This window comes from Syngnathus scovelli, chromosome 22 (assembly GCF_024217435.2).
Source record: "Syngnathus scovelli strain Florida chromosome 22, RoL_Ssco_1.2, whole genome shotgun sequence".
Taxonomy (NCBI): Eukaryota; Metazoa; Chordata; class Actinopteri; order Syngnathiformes; family Syngnathidae; genus Syngnathus; species Syngnathus scovelli.
In genome coordinates this window covers 5,320,386-5,336,393 of record NC_090868.1, presented here as the reverse complement: position 1 = coordinate 5,336,393, position 16,008 = coordinate 5,320,386, and the positions used below count along the sequence as shown (strand labels likewise).

At 42.0% G+C, this 16,008-nt stretch overlaps 2 protein-coding genes across 4 annotated transcripts in view; both read right to left on the bottom strand.

Moving 5' to 3' along the window:
- Positions 1-248: 248 nt before the first annotated feature.
- Positions 249-8,560, bottom strand: lrguk (leucine-rich repeats and guanylate kinase domain containing). Of its 3 annotated transcripts, none has more exons than XM_049761680.1 (19): positions 8,422-8,560; positions 7,653-7,763; positions 7,495-7,576; positions 7,311-7,411; positions 7,036-7,117; positions 6,833-6,957; positions 5,731-5,874; positions 5,579-5,659; positions 5,399-5,485; positions 4,591-4,697; positions 4,168-4,287; positions 3,825-3,921; positions 3,541-3,654; positions 3,205-3,406; positions 2,738-2,824; positions 2,442-2,584; positions 2,262-2,350; positions 1,076-1,116; positions 249-997 (listed from the first exon to the last, which is right to left on the bottom strand). In XM_049761680.1, exons 4-19 carry the CDS (start codon positions 7,389-7,391, stop codon positions 822-824), a joined length of 1,776 nt encoding a protein of 591 aa, XP_049617637.1. In that variant the 5' UTR covers positions 7,392-7,411; positions 7,495-7,576; positions 7,653-7,763; positions 8,422-8,560; the 3' UTR covers positions 249-821. The 3 variants fall into 3 exon arrangements, with proteins under 3 accessions (XP_049617637.1, XP_049617636.1, XP_049617635.1); XM_049761679.2 differs by lacking the exon at positions 8,422-8,560 and adding an exon at positions 8,051-8,307 and having other exon boundaries at positions 7,653-7,751; XM_049761678.2 differs by lacking the exon at positions 8,422-8,560 and adding an exon at positions 8,051-8,305.
- Positions 8,561-8,689: 129 nt separating this feature from the next.
- The window catches only part of exoc4 (exocyst complex component 4), a 59,430-nt gene continuing 52,111 nt past the window's right edge, over positions 8,690-16,008 (bottom strand). The window contains exons 18-20 of the mRNA XM_049761677.1: positions 14,243-14,421; positions 13,676-13,835; positions 8,690-9,680 (exon numbers count right to left, since the gene is read on the bottom strand). Of these exons, the coding sequence (XP_049617634.1) occupies positions 9,443-9,680; positions 13,676-13,835; positions 14,243-14,421 (577 nt within the window). The 3' untranslated portion in view covers positions 8,690-9,442. The remainder of the gene's footprint in view (positions 9,681-13,675; positions 13,836-14,242; positions 14,422-16,008) is intronic.

Sequence of the window (16,008 nt, the reverse complement as noted above, 5' to 3'; positions counted from 1 at the left end):
CATGAGCTACTTGTATTTTTGGAGTTCTCCAGATGGCATTGAAAGGGCTTTCAGCCTAATGGTAAGCAGAGTGTGCCACGGAGAGGCAACAAGTGGTTCATGAAGCTTCTTGAAGCTTCATTTTCCCATCACTAGTGGTGAAAATGAGAACTGATCAATTACCTTAGAAAAATGTTTATGCGATACTCACTTCGTGTCGCTTCTCTTGGGAGGGGGGCGAACAAATAAACTTGACCTGACTTCCATCATCTTAGCAAAATATTCATTTAATAGCAAATTGTCCAGTGCCTCACCAGATCCAGCAGGTAGTGCTGTGCTGGAGAAAAACTGTTAAGTCATAATTCAAATATGTATTTTATGTCTGGATGATTTGTGAGTCACTATTAGATTGTAGTCATATCCTTGGTTTATGTTCTTGTCCTTTCTCTGTTGTTCTTCCAGCGTTTTTTTTGTCCATTGACACACATTAAAAAAAGGCCCACCGGGGAGTGACAGTACAAGGTTTGTACAGACTTAAATGGCCCGTATATAAAAGGCCACTGATTGTCGACAATGACTTTGTAGAAAGCGGTGCCGACTGCAGCGTAAGTAGGTTAGACCTCGGGGGGGTCTGTCACGGAGACAATATCTGCCAAAGAATTATGACGGCACTGCAACATCTGCTGCCTCTGGAGCAAGACGGACAGTGATGGATGGCCAGGTGTGCCTCATTGTTTACACTTTGAAACCCGATCCCTAATTTGAAACATGAGGCCAAAGGGCAACGTGAGCCTTGATGACCAATTAAAAATGATGGGGGGGGAAAAAATAAAAACTCAACGCTATCCTTGCGTGCTGGCTTGGACGTGTCGGCGCCTGGGCGACGGCTGCGGGCTGTTGGCTTGCGGTATCTTCCGTCCAGGCGGGATGGGAGGCAGGACAGGCTTGGCGCTGGATCCCGGACGTCTGTCAGTAAGGGGCGTGATGCCAGTCGGTGCTTGGTGCGGCTGCTTGTCACCTATAAATGACAGCGTGAAGATGAGAAATAAGATATAAATTCACTCACGATATGAAAAAGGGCTCTCGGTGGAACAACCTTTGATCGTATCTGCTGAGTGTCCCGGAGATTCATCTGCGCTGTTGAGGACAAGAAAAAAAAAAAAAGAGATGACAAGTGGAAGTTATAGTAGATTCCCAGATGAAAGGAGTCTAAGAGCCTTAAACGCCACTTTGTTTTGTTGCTTGGAAACAAAAATGATGGCCTCTGGGACTCAATAAATCGACAGTTACATGATGCGCGGTGTGACAATACGTGAAGGAGACACACACAAGCTGGGACACATCCCAGCTTAGATGAGTGCAGACAAGAAGACACGTTAGGAATCCTCTACACAAATACTGCGGCGCTGAGTAACATTCAAACTTAATGACGGCAACTCTGTGTGCGTGTGTGAAGATGAGGCCACAGGGGCATAGAGAAGAAAATACGTAATCGTAATTACATTGGGGCTGAGACAAGACATTTTTTTTACATTTAGGTTACAACCTTGTTCATTGCAGCAGGAATTATTGCAATTCTTATTATTTTTTTGCACACAAAAATCAGCTTATCGCGAGAAAAAGTTAAAATGGTGTATTTTTTTACTTTTGAGACGCTCTAAAACAATCAGTTATCAAAAATAATTTGATCAGTTGTCGATTAACCGTTTCTACACAAATGGTGCATCAACACATGTAGACATACAATTCACCAATCAGGCATATTTTTATCCTCTGTAAAAAAAAAGAATTAGTATTGCAGCTTATGGAGTCACTCATAGTAGATGTGAAAGTCTTCTTCATGACTATTATACTGCCCCCTGGTGGCCGGGTATACAATGTAATTTTTGTACATTGAGTAGTTTTATTATATACTAAATGAAGTAAATATGATAGTGGACTCACTAAACTTGTATCTCAAGGCCCGACTGTATCTTTACTGGTCTTGGCACCTGTATTATTTGTTGCATGTGTGTTCATTTTGTAGTTTTAGAGGAGCTAAGGGGTTGCGCTGAGTGGAAACACTACAACAAGCCCATCAAATTAGCCTCGCTGCTGGTTTCATCGGCGGGCCACTTCACTGTCAAGGTCAAAGAGGAAGTCCAAACAAACCATCAAAAAGTAGTTAGGACAAGTGGGCCAATCAAGCCAATTTGGCCTCCTGGCAGGGGCGGGAGAGGGTCTCCACTCAGAATTAGGCATGAGAGAGAGCGCAGTCAAGTGTGTGCTGCTTCAAAATGAACCTTCTGATGAGCCAACTGTAGACTCCCGGACTCTTCCCCATGACTGCCTCTCTCACTGGCTCCTCCCGCCTGCGGATGGAAGCCAGTTCCTACAGAGGAGACACAGACAAAAAAAAAAAAGTGCTGATGATTGGCAGACGAGAGACTTTGTCGCCCGGGTAATTTTCCGTAGGAACTCACAGTAGGAGTCTTGTGGGAGGTGAGCTGTTGCTGGGCCTGGGTGCAATAGTTTCTGTAGAGGGGCTCTGAGGAGTTGAGGGTTGAAGTGGATGAGTCTGACCTTAGCTCCTCTGTGGGCGGTTTCTCTTTTTTATTATCCTCACCTGAAGCAGGAAAATAATTTTGAAGGCTGGTGCACCAAATGTTGTGGTTGTTCAAAAAATTAATTTTGGTTTTGAAATCAGTGAATAACTGTGATTATTAATTGTGATTTCAATATCAATTAAACATAATTATCCCACCGCCCCCATACTTGCCCAGCCCTTGCTCTTCTTCCTGGTCCTCATAAAACAGGTAGTTCTTCACGACCCGCTCCAGCATCTGGTAGGCTCTGTCCCAGTTGTCTGCAAGCACGCACAAAATATGCTCACCAAGGCAGCTGCTGTACCTCCCATCGAGCGGCAATGAAAGCAAAAGCTATGGGGACGTCAGCGGCACGTAAAAGTGATGAGTGTGCTGCCCTCCCCATGTGTTGGTCTCATTAAGAAAGCGGCTAAAACTGTTTGACGGTGCCGCCGTAGCCTTAATACAAAGCGGTAATGGGAATGAAATTGTGCTGTATGGATTTTAGTGAGGCGCGTTCATTTATCTAAGGCCTTATCAGTGACAAGAGGGGGTGGTTTGTCTCGTTGGGACAGGAATAAAAATGTCTCTTGCGAGCAAACCCGTACGGTATCCTCCTCAGCGTTGACGCTAATAGCGAAAAGACAGCTCGGAGGCATACCGCAACGAATGATGCTGTCGAAGAAGCCGGGCCGCTCTCTGTTGAAATTGTCGTACAGCTCGATGCGAGACAAGGCCGCGTCTATCTGGGCGTCCGTGTAGAGCTTTCGACTTCTCAGCATGGCCTTGTAGTTCTCCGCTATGGTGGGGATGAGCAGAACGTAGCGGGGTTCAAAGGTGCTCTTCTTCAGACTCAGCACGCCCTGTGATCGTGACAGACGACAGTCAATGTCACTCAACTAGAAATGAGTGAGTACTGACACCAATGAACAAAAGAGTGGATATATCAAGGTTTTGAAGGTATATCGTGAAGCTTTTGTTATCATCATCCACTCACCTCCAGCTCCATTTGAACACAGCACGCCAGCCCTTCCCGGGCGACCTCTTCAACGGCGTCCCTGCGCAGGCCGTACTTGTGGCCACCGTACTGGAAAGTCTGTAGAAAAGCCCCCTATAATGGGACAGTCGGTCCAGTTAGGACAATAAGGTATGGACAGTTTTATATTTTACCACCAGATGACACTGATTTTCACCACTAAATGCAAATTTCAACTCTTCAATGACAAGTATTCATTCCAAAGAGAACTTCTATCATTACGACATAAAGCCCAACAGACGCACGCTTTGCACAAGGAGCTCGAACTCTTCCTCGCTGATGAAATGGTAGTCCCTGCCGTTTTCCTCGCCAGAGCAGGGCTCCCTGGTGGTGTGGCTAATCCTGCATGAAACGGGGGGAAAAAAAATGCAGACGCCTATTGAAGAGAAGAATTTATGATGAGGAATACCAGACTGACAGCGGGGTTAAGTCTCAGGACAAGACCCCTTTGGCAGTGGAATGTGGTCAACAAACTCAGATTTGAATTATTTGGGCTTGCATGCGCATCTTAAAATGAAAAGTCGCAAAGACAAACTCTGATATTGTAATCTTATTTGAAGAATCTTTCCGTTAATGTAAGACACTGACCCCTGTGCTAAGAAGTCTCCAAAGTTCTCGCAAAGGCGATGAGCCATCTCTCTTTTCCCACAGCTTTGCGGGCCGACCAGAACTAGCATCGGATACGGAGCGTCATCGTTGGGTAGAATGCTGCATAGACAAACAAAATGTGAAAAGGCAGATAAGATGGATGTGGTTTTTCTTACCACTGTAGTAACAATTCCGGGCGAATTATCTGCCCGCGACTGATGAATGAACTCGTCTTTTTTTATTGTCTGAGCGAAGAGATAACAAAAAAAAAAAAAAAAAAGGTGCTGTTGGAAAAAAAAGACCGTGGCTAGTTTTGGAAAAGATATGTCAGACATGATGAGCGACGGTGCAACAATGGGTTCGCTTGCAAGGACGCAGAAGGAAATGAAGCGGTGAAAACTTTGAAAAGATGAGGATACCGACGTGTCATAGAGGTGCTGAGGCTGCATCAGCTGATACATCAGCTGGGTCATGTGATCTCTGGACGCTACCACATCCATTGGTGGGTCGTACTTATTGATGGACAACACCTGCAGTGAAACATTTATATTTAATCGGTACACCAAATGTAAAAAAAATAAATAAAATAAAATACTAGGGCTGAACTAGGAATGTTTGATATTACTTTTTTTTTCAGACCGATATTGGTTTGAGTACTGATTCTTTGAGTATTTACCAATACTAAGTGCCAATACCTCAGTAGTATAACATATCCTATTTGTACTACATATTTTATTTGAATATGTAAGTATCTGTGGTTGGTATCGGCAGCTTACACAAGAACCGATACCTTCAAATAAGGCTTGTATCAGCATCGATACCCGGTATCGGTATGGCAATGTAGTAAACTGCAATCTTCAAATGGTAAATGCTACAATTTGGTGTAAAAGAACACAACAGCTTAGGATCAATTGTGTTTAAAAAAAATTGCATTTATTGTAGATTTTTTGACCCCCCCCCAAAAAAACGTATTAAATGACATTCGCAATATTGAGGACACAAAATCTCAAATGTATTTGATTATTTTTCAAAATCATTCAGTACTAATCAACAAAAACTGCACCAAAGTCAGCTTGCTTGTAATTCAAAGTAAAATCCAACTGAATCGCACATACCATCACGGAGTTGAAACATTTAATTGAGTAATTCCTTAACATGCCACTAGAGGGTGGTCTTATGCCAAACATAGTGCGACATCCTACTGCACATAGAAATTGCATTTATGGCAAACCTTCTCTTCAACAGTGACTTTCTCTTGGTCCAACGTGGTCAGATGCTGAATGAGGAAGACCGCCGACAACCTGTAGTCGGGCTGCTCCTAACACACAGCATAACATATTGTTACATAAGTACCTCTTTGAAAGTCAAAACTTTGCAAAGGCAGATATTTTGTGGCGACTTTTTACGTTACCTGTACAGGGTTCTCCAAAAGATTCAATTCCCTCAGCAGGAGAAGATTTCGAATGTGCTTACACTCCTCTACTTCGGGAATCTATGTTTTCAGAAAAGGTAGTCAATGTCAAAGTGTGCACTGGCGTTTCATTTATGGCGGTGCACAAACACCTGATTTCTTTCCATGTTGATAGAGCCCAGCAGGTGCAGGTTGGTGAGACCGGCGAGACTGCTGATGTAGTTCACGGACAGATCCAGAGTTTGTATCCTCTTTAGGTTCTCCAGACCTTCCGTGCTTTGCAACTGGTTCCCCCTCTGGACACAGATGGAGAAGACATTTAACAGAGCACAAATGCATTCCATGAATCCCCGTAGTTCAAATTAGAGGTGAGCTTCGGTCGCTGCGCAGGGTTCCACGCCATCTAAATTCCAACAGATGAGGCAAGCCGACAGCTGGCAAGGTGCTCATTCAGCACAAAGCCAAACCTTCACGGGCTAGTTTACACACTTTGACTAAAGTCATTATCTCGTTGCCTGGCAAGCGCTCATCGAGCAGGAGGCCTGGCAGAGGGCGGCTCTCGCTTGTCGGGAAAGGACGAGATGTGCTGTGGGATGAGTTTGGCTGTTCGTGGAGGCAACGTGTCAGGGAAAAGGTGGTACGGGGGAGGAGGGCAAGGTTTCAGTTAATGTGGAAAGCTGGATAAATCCAAAAGACAAAAGAGAGTAAGCAAATTTTATTGCTTGGTGTCCCTCACGGCACAGTTCTTGAACCCTTATTTTATTCACATTAAACTGTTACTACTGTTCAGTTTTTTAAAGGTTACTTTAAATTATTTTAAGCACATTGTTTCACGTGTGCTTGTTTTTCCAAGTGCTCTTGAAATCAGATTGAGTTAGCTGAACATCATTTCAATTTTTAGCAGTAATCTATGTGAATGTAATTGAAATTAAATAATTACTTTTTGTGCAAAATCCTACAAATTACAGTGAAGCATACCAATTTTGTTTCACTCTTGCTACTCATTAATATTATTAATGATAATCTTTTCACAATTAATTGTAATTTTTTTGACGTTGGACTCATTCAGGAAATTCTCTTTCCATGTCAAGACACACAAACAAAAACTAATCAGTATAGCTTTCAATTCACCTCTGGGTAAAGTTAGGGCTTTGACGTGAAGGCAATTTTTTGCATTTCTATTTCCATTTAGTACATACTAAACTTTCAATAAAGTAAATAGCACATCTTGGGCTGTCTGTACAGCGGACTGACCAGGTTGAGGTCTTTAAGCGGCACATCGTCCAGACCACAGACACTGGCGATGATGTTGTGTGCCGCGCTGAGATAGCTCAATTTGCGGCACTTTTCCAAACCGTGGATCTGCTTCAGGCGGTTGTCTGAATTGCAGTGAGTCAAGGGCGCTGCGTCAACTAAACATGCATACGTCTTACTCTTTTTGCATATTATAAGGATACGGTCCAGATCTAGCTTGACGAGTGCCTCGTAGTCCGACATGTCCTTCATTTCTGTCAAATTGTTGTAGGAGTAGTTGACCTCCTGTAAAAACAGCGGGCAGAAATTTTCTAATTCCACCAGGATATTCAATTAGCTGAGCATTCAAGGGCGTCTAAAGCCTTTTAAGCATGTTTGGAGTGACGGCAGATGGCATGCGGGCCCGTCATGGGGAATAACGCAGCCACCAGTCAAAGTTTGTCTTCTGCTGTCAGCTCAAGGTCCTGCTTGACGGTACCTTCAGGTTCTTCGGAGGCTCGAAGCCAAAGAACTCCGAGATTTCATTGTGAGAGACATCCAGGATGACGAGGAAGGGCATGTGGCTCACGCATGATAGATCTAGAAGATGGAAAAAAATATAGCGATACAAAAAGACCTACAACAATATTCAGATATTATGTATTTTTTTATGTATTGTGTACCTGTAATTCCATTGTTTGGCAGCTCCAGGTTTTGCAGGTGAACATAATCACACAAAACTGAGATGTCCCTGAGCCTGCGACCCTGATAAACAAAGTGGGGTTGAAAAAAACATAATATTTTTTATTTAGCGTTCATAAGCTGTAAAAATGCATCTTACGGGAAGTGCGACGTGGTGGTATGGGTGCTGTAGTCCAGTGTCGAAGCGTCCAAGGCGGGCCAGGCTGCTAGCCACCAACCCGGCACTTAAAACAAAGTCCTGTGAACAGATCTAAGAACCACATTTGTGCAACAACTGCAGTGTGCCATCTCGCTTGTAATAACGTTATTTTAAATGGACAATTTTTAAAGAGTGAAATGATACTACTAATACTAATACTAATAAAATAATAATAATTTGTCTTACAACTTACTTAAGGAGCATTAACTTGCATTATCTGTAAATTATGCCATATCTAATGTTATTACCTCAAAAGATATTACATTTACTTGGGAACGAATGTGACTTACACAAATACAGCAGGGACACGGCAAGTTTTTTCACTTAGTCACACTTACAATTTCTGTCATGTCCACACATCTGGTCGTCTTTTCTCAAGCCGCTCAGCTTAACTATTGGTTGGTTATTCGAATTAATAAATGACGAAAAGTCGTCAAAAAAATGACACTAGACAACGGACTCGGACGCCGTCGTTGTGACGTAATGGAGCTAGCTGTCTAGCAATTAGCACACCAAGGCTTTTGGTGGTGTCGCCCAGCAACGTGTAGTTGCGTGGCGCAAGGGATTGTGGGTAATGTAGTTTTTCGATATCTAACACCATTGTGAAATGAACGCATTCCCAAATAGTCGCCAACAATTTAAAACTTTAGAATGAAGAGAAATGGCAAAAAAAAAAAAAAAAAAAAAAAAAAAAAAAAGGTTTTATTACCTGTCAAGTCGGGAGCGACGACGAAACCAAATAATATGTTAGTCGAGTGGTATGGACGCATCTACAACACATCGTTTGGCGTTGACCACCTTACCAGATGAGGTAATCAGGGGCACCCGTGGGTAGTCACGTGACGTAGTGACGCAATCATTAAAGGATTAACAAAACATGTCAAAATGCGTTGTATTTTAATAACGATGTTGATATACATATTTCACATAATTATTTGGTGTTTAAAAGTGTTCAATGTAAATAAATCAAAATACCATACAGAAAATATTTAAATGTTTATTGTGTGTAAGCAGGTGACAAATAGGCATGGTCCAATTTGTGTATCTAATCTGTGTATCGCATTCATACATTGATATATAAAAATGTGAGGAAATTAAGCATGAAAAATGAATAAAAAGAAAAAAGAATTGTGCATTTGACATGTTTTAGTGTGACAGTAACACAGTCTGTTACTTAACATTCTGTTCAAGTTTCTCATGTATTGAATTGCAGCAAGAAGCAGCTTTTTAAGGGTTTACGCCAAGTTTCGTCAAATCTGCCCAAGGGGAACCTGCAGCTGTTTTCCCATTGGGCCAAAGTGTCAATATGATAGATTGTGGTGGGCCACTGAGGTATTGACAAAGCCCTCTTCCTCCGGCTCCTCTTGTTAAGTACTCCTCTCCCAAGTTAATGAACTAAAACAGAGGGAGGGCTGCTTGACAGAGAAGTTTATGTTCCAGGATTCCAGTTTACAGAAACAGATAGAGGAAGGCAATTTCAAATGTAGTCGTAGGGACAGAAGTATCCAGTTTCTATTCATTTCACTGGGGAAATATGATTTGAGATACTGAATATAATTCTAAAGGCACCACTATACACAAAACCATTGTCCACTCTAAGGAACTTTAAGGGACCAGTTGGGTTCACGTGCTTTATAATATGACCATTACAGGCAGCGCGACTCGGGTTGATGAAAGCAGCAGTTTGCGTGTAATAAGAAAATGAGATGAGCCCCAAGTTTGGCGTCTGATCACACAGTCGTAATCTTCTTGTCCTTGGTGGCCTGCTTGATGGCGGCTTGTTCGCAAACGATCTCCTTCAGACGCTGGAGTCGAGTGTTCTGGGTGCTCAGGTCGCCCACGCCTGTTTGGCTCCGGTGGAGCAGCGTCAGGGCGTTGATGTACTCCAGTTCCGTGTAGCGCACGCCCTGGTCCACCACTAGGTGGAGCAGCTCATCAGCTGTGTTGTATAGCATCTCGTAGTACTGCCTAAAGTGGAGCGAAGACAAAATGAAAGTTTCTTTTTGTGTCTATTTTTCCCGCATTACCATGCTTGAAATTCGAAACATTTGTATCTTACTTTGTGAAAATGAATAAATGGAAATGTCTATAGCCTGTTCCAGCCCTCAAACCAAAACTATTTTTATTTGTACTTTTAATTAAAGCAATCTACTTTTGTGTTTTCTTGTACGCAAAATAAAAACAATCAAACGTTTGTGAATCGTAATTAATTGTGCAACTCCAGGCCACCAGGTGGCAGTACAATATATAAATATAACAGACCGTAGCAACTGATCAGTAAACTGCCATATGATCTGTTCATTGCAGAGGATAAAGAATGAGTGCTGTTACGTTGTCTGTCAATCTGTGTTGCTGCGCCATTGCAACATAAATGCTTCTTTCTTTAGCTTGTCTGAGACGTTTTACATTGTGTGTTAGCATTAAGCTAGCAGACTTGCCCTGGGCAATAATAAACTTGGAGCCTTTTTTTTGAAAAATTATACTGTATAATAGTTTTGCATCTTTATATTAAAATTCCCCCCAAGTCATAGCCCAAAAAATAAAAGGCTGAGCATAAATTACACTACTATTGCACTACTACTACATTGCAACGCCGGCGTTGTTAACACCTGCGTCTATATGTTGGTCTTTTGTTTATTATTAGTAACCCACAAGAGAGCTACCCATGTGTCCCTGTGGTGTAATTTACATCACAATTTAATTAAACAACTCCTCCTATACGCACACACACCCACACACGCACACACACACACACAAACAGACACACTCTTCCCGTTTCACAAAGAATATTAAGTCACTTTACAATGTGTGAATGCCGCAGAGCTTACGTGTGAAGAAGAAGAAGCGGAGAGCGATCACAATTCATTTGCAGCTGTAGTAATGAATGAGTGAGGAGGCCATTACAAGCTGCCTCTGTCAGCGCGTTTGCTGTCACACATTAGTTAGCTGAGCAGGCATGGAGGGAAGGAAGGAGGAAGGGATGGAGGGGGGTGAGGGCGAGGATGGATGGGGAGGCCGGCCGTGAACCTCTCCATCAGCTGCGACCACAACATCCGACTGGACTGATGAGTCTGCTTTGTCTCGGGCTCACAGTGAAGCCATGCAGTTTGAAAAACAAGCTTCCAAATAAGTGAACCAAAATATGCATGTTTACAATATATAATCCCCACAAAAAAATAAGAATAAAATAAAATATAAATTCAAGGATTTTAAATCCACAACGCTGAGGGTATTTGTTAGCCTATTCATAGTGATTTGCATTGGTTGCTAGCATTAACCTAAATGCTTTTCCCTGCTATGTGCTTGTTCTAATTCCAGTGGGTATTATTTTAAAATTTTATGTTTGAGACTAAACTTCAACTGCATAAAACAGCTCAAAGCCTCTTTTTTGATGAATTTGCCAAATTAATTCCCATTGTGCACTTGAATTGAGTTCACTATAACCTTACAATGCTTGTGTCTTTTATGTTGAAAAAAATAATTGCTTAGTAAGCTGCAATATTGAAGGAAAAAAAAAAATCACAATTACGCTGTTTTTCAAAATCGCTCATTGCTAGCCGCTACCCAACCTCATGAATGAATGCAGGGGAAGCAGTCAGTGTAAAATGTGCTTGAAGTTACTGGTTGTCAAACAAAGGGGCATGATGACAGGAAACTGGAGAGAAAAAGGGCGTGATAAGAAAGAAGGGAAACAAAAAGAAAAGGGTGACAGGGAGGCGAGGCAGACGACGATGGAAATGACAGTACGCTACAGCCGGGGCCCCTAAATACAAACAGTTTTATCTGTTGACACCCCACTAGCTTCTGACACGCCTGTCAGCTGTACTTATTACCACAGGCTCTCCACCAGAGACACGGCGCAGCACTTTGGCTTGCTTGCCACAATGGCACAAGTGCATGAGTGTAGTCGTTTCCTAAAGCAGACAGTTTGGGAGCCAGCCTGTCAGACAGGTGTTAGTCGAGCTGGAGGCGGGCTATGACAGTCCTTTGCTACCTGCCGACACGGGTCACCGCGCGGCGTTTATGATGGCGCGTCGGAACTAATTTGAGGGCTCAAGCACAAACCAAAGCGGGCTGGTGGCTAACGTCACATTTTTGCCACTTCTTGTTGATGTTAAAAATGAATTAAAGTTGGTTAGGAAATTAAACATACTTTGAACAAAGTCTTAAGCTTAATGCTAACACACAAGATAACAGGGCTAACAAAACTAGCATAAATGTTGCGGTGCTATAAATCTTTGGAACGTAAATGGTGCAGTAACAGATGTAGAAGATAATAAAACAACACAAGGTTTGCTTATTAAAAACAAGATGGTACATTTTTTTGTTGGGTCTTTTATGAACACACAAGGAAAAGTTTATGGCATTTCCATTAATTTCATTGGGGAGAAATGAGCGAAAGTTTTTTTTTTGTTTTGCTTAGTTCACAAAACAAATTAAATATGGAAATTAAGACACTGCAGTATTTATGATCAACAGAGAGTTTGTTTGTAGTAACATAAAATGGAAAAATAAGCAATTAGGAAGTAACTTGAGGAGCACTGGCAGAGCTAGGAGGGGGGCCAGGGGCATTGCCTCCCCCAAGGAAAGAACTCCTAGCGCTGCCAATTGTTAGTTGCCAACTAGCCAATACGCTAGTTGCGTTAAGTGTTTGTATATTATAGTATCACACAAGTTATTCACCATCATGTAGTAAGCAAATACGTAGTCTTAGCTAACAGTTAGCCTAGCTTCTTCAGATTTTTTTTCCTCCCATTTTTGCTTTGTCGAGTGTGTGTGTGTGTGGGGGGCTCTCCCATTTTGAGATGTTCAAAATCATTATTATATTCTACTCTCGCAGTACCAAGATATGCTGGCCCTTTAAAACCTGATTCAAACTGCATTTAAAAGCAGCCGCTCTTTGGTTGCTACGGTACGTTCAGACGCTCTGAGCACAAGAAACAAGCTCATTTGAATAATCGAAACCAGTTCCGAAGGCTTTAAATAACTCACACATCTGAAGCTACGGCGGGACCTGACAGAAAAACACAATTGTATCATTATATATCTCTTAAAAGGCGTTGCCATATGTTGTGGGGACCAGAATAAGTTGCAGCGTCCAAGGTGGCCTGTTGCCAGGCAACGCAAGATAACTTTGTATCACGTTTCATTTGGATTTTTTTGTCATCTTGTCTCTGCTGGAGTTGTTGACGGCACGTTGGGACAACGAGAGGGGACGGCGTGTGACAGGGTAAATTTAGTGTGTCTGACCATGAGCGACACAAGAGGAGATTGGCTGTGTTCATATTTCGCCACATGGTGGCAATGTTTCAACATCTCACAGCTGGAGTTGTGTGTGTGCGTACGTGTGTCTTGTGTGCTCTTCATGCATTCTGCAGTGCTGGCTGCTGGGCTTCTGCTCAGTTTTAACTCAGATCAATGCTTATTACTGTGCCCTTGTCCAGTTCTCTCCTTCTCTCTGACTGCCACTCTTTCTCCAAACGGAGGCAGAAAAACAGCATGTCCCTAACACACACACACGCATGCACACATACAAAGTACATGTGTACATAGCTGAGCATCTGCTTGCCTCTCACGAGAGCAGTCTTCCGAAAAAAAATGTTACCGCCTCAGTTTCAGACGTAGTCGTCCGCTAAGACAACACGAGACATGCATAGGAAAGGGTCAAATCATTAGGTACACCATCCTTGTGCACCAAACATAAAAAAAAGCAAATTTCTTGGAAAATAAATTGTAGAACGCTGTGCAGGATAAATAATTAGAAGAGGGGTTTAGTGTGTCCGGCGAGTCTCGGGAAGTGTAAACAACGTCAATTCCCAATCAACCGCGCAATCAGAACGGTGGAGGAACAGAACAGAGGAGCCATCGCCAATCGTAATCAAAGTTGACAGAGGGGAGCAACAAGGGGCTAATCAATGTCCTCTTACTCCCCCCCAAAAATATTAAGTAGAAGAGAAGAATACCTGGCAAAATCGAGGTCGGCCTCCCGGGACATGGTGATGTTGGTCAGGTTCTGCTGTAGCACAAAGATGTTGCGGCACATCTTCTTGATGCCGGACTCGCTGATCCTTTTGAAGTACTGAGCGCCGTTGATGAGGATGCAGGAGATCAGGTGGCCCAGACCTTTGTTGGAAACCCATAAGCACTTTTGTGAACTTGAACACTGGAAGTGTGTTTGATTTTACTTGTGGCCTGAAGGCTGGATTTGAACTCAGTGAGTCCCAAGTTGGTGGGTCTGAAAACTTTTGTTCTTTGAGATTTACGAACAAACTACGAAGTTTGATGAATGAAATTGAAAAGAATTAAAATGCCATGACTCGAACCCATTCCACAAGGCAAATACTAAGATGTACACAACCCCCGAGTAAGCTGCAGTAAGCTAACAGTTAGCAGGTTAGCATATAAGAATGGCAATTCTTGGCAGAGGATAAAGAATAGATACCTGTGAGTCTTGTCATATTGTCTGTATTATATTAAGCTAAACTGACTTTTATTGCAGTTGCTCTTCTCACCAGTTTTTAATGGTTTACCTTCAAAGATGTACTGGAACTTGTGCTGCTGCAGCGCGGCTCCCATGGCCTCCTCGATAGCCGAGATATCCTTGTTGAGCTTAACCACCAGCGGGTCATAGTCCATGCTCTCCACGTTAGCCACGATGGCGTAGTTGCCCTGCTTGGTCAGCGGGATCAGGTAGTGGAAGCAGTGCACTCTGTGTGAAGACGTCTTGATTTAAAAGCCAAATCACAATTTTTTTCTAAAACAGTATTTGCGGCGCTCATCACAGCTGGGTGCTATTCAGCGGGGAAATATGATTAGGAGGTTAAACGCGATGCACTTACAAGACTCCTGTACACACACAGTCTTTCAAACACAAAAAGGTCCCTTTTACAGGCACAGAGGCCAAATCTTTGGTTCAAAAACATTTGATCGCAGAAGAATGCGGAGAAAAACGAAGCATTCGTCTTGGCAAATGTACAAAGACTAGCAGCAATGCCTCAAAGGTGAAAAAAAATATTTGGCTGAAAATGACACTGTTAGCATTCTTGCAAGTAGTGGATCAGAAGTGCTACATCCGCTAATGCTAGCTGACGAATTAACCAAATGCCTACCTGGAACTAAATTAAGTCAGAGAATCTATGATGGCCTGTGGGCCACACCAAAACAAATTTACAATTTTTTTTTAAATACATTTTTGAGGTTTGAAATAGGATTGGAAAAAAAATAGATTATTTTGGTAATAATTGAAATCACGATTATTCAAACGATAATTTATTTTTTTTGGTCCAACAAAAGTAAATGTTTAAATGTGACTTTAGTCAATTGAAAAACTATATTTATGTAAGTTCCTTTAGGACCAAACAAACGTTATAAAATTAGTGGTTCCAATTTATGATAATCGTTTTTTTTTTTTACAATTGTGCCGATTTTGTAATCACACAGTGTAATAATCATATTTGTTATAGAATTTTCATTAATTGTGCAGCTCTAGTTGAAAATGTTTGGAAATGTGCATGTGGTTGGGCAACTGCGGTTCATCAATTCCCGAATTTTTTTTCCAATAATTTTCTAACATTTAAATTGTGTTTTTTTTTTTGTGGGTCTGTTTTAGGGATGTTTTTGGATGGATGGTTTTTCACGGAAAACATATTGAATGTTTATCATCATTTTTTTAAAAATGATTTATATTTTAGTTTCCAATTCATACATTAGAAGTTTATGAAGATGCCCACATAAAAAAACAACATACCGTATTGCATTAGCCTCCTATGACCTATCATCTCCCACCCTGCGCGCTTTCTTCTTCACGGCTTCATTTAACTGGTACAACTATCGGGGGAAATTCTGCGGATGAGGGAAGCCAATGGAGTGTAGCGTATTGCAGGACGTACGCCTCGGGGAGTTTTTTTTCCCTTCCTTTTCCTGGCTGAAAAGCCTAAACAACGTTGCATAAGTGGCAAGAAGTGGGTTGATGGCGGGCTATTAAGGGCTTGCAGGGGGGGGAGAAGGGTTATGGTGTGGTAAATTAACTCGGATATTATAAGAGATTGGAAACACCTACACTGTATAGAACAAATAATTGGTTACACCTACAGGAAGGGAAGAAAATGTACTTTGTCCTTTGCTCCCACTCCTAAAGTGTTGTCATGGTTGAACAATTGCACTTCTGCCACAACAAACCTCCCCTGGCATGTGTTTTGCAATTGTTTTGACAAATAATGACGATGACCATAAAAGTGATGTGAAAATAGATAAAAATGGAAAAAAATGTTACTGAGGAATATATATTTCATTCTCC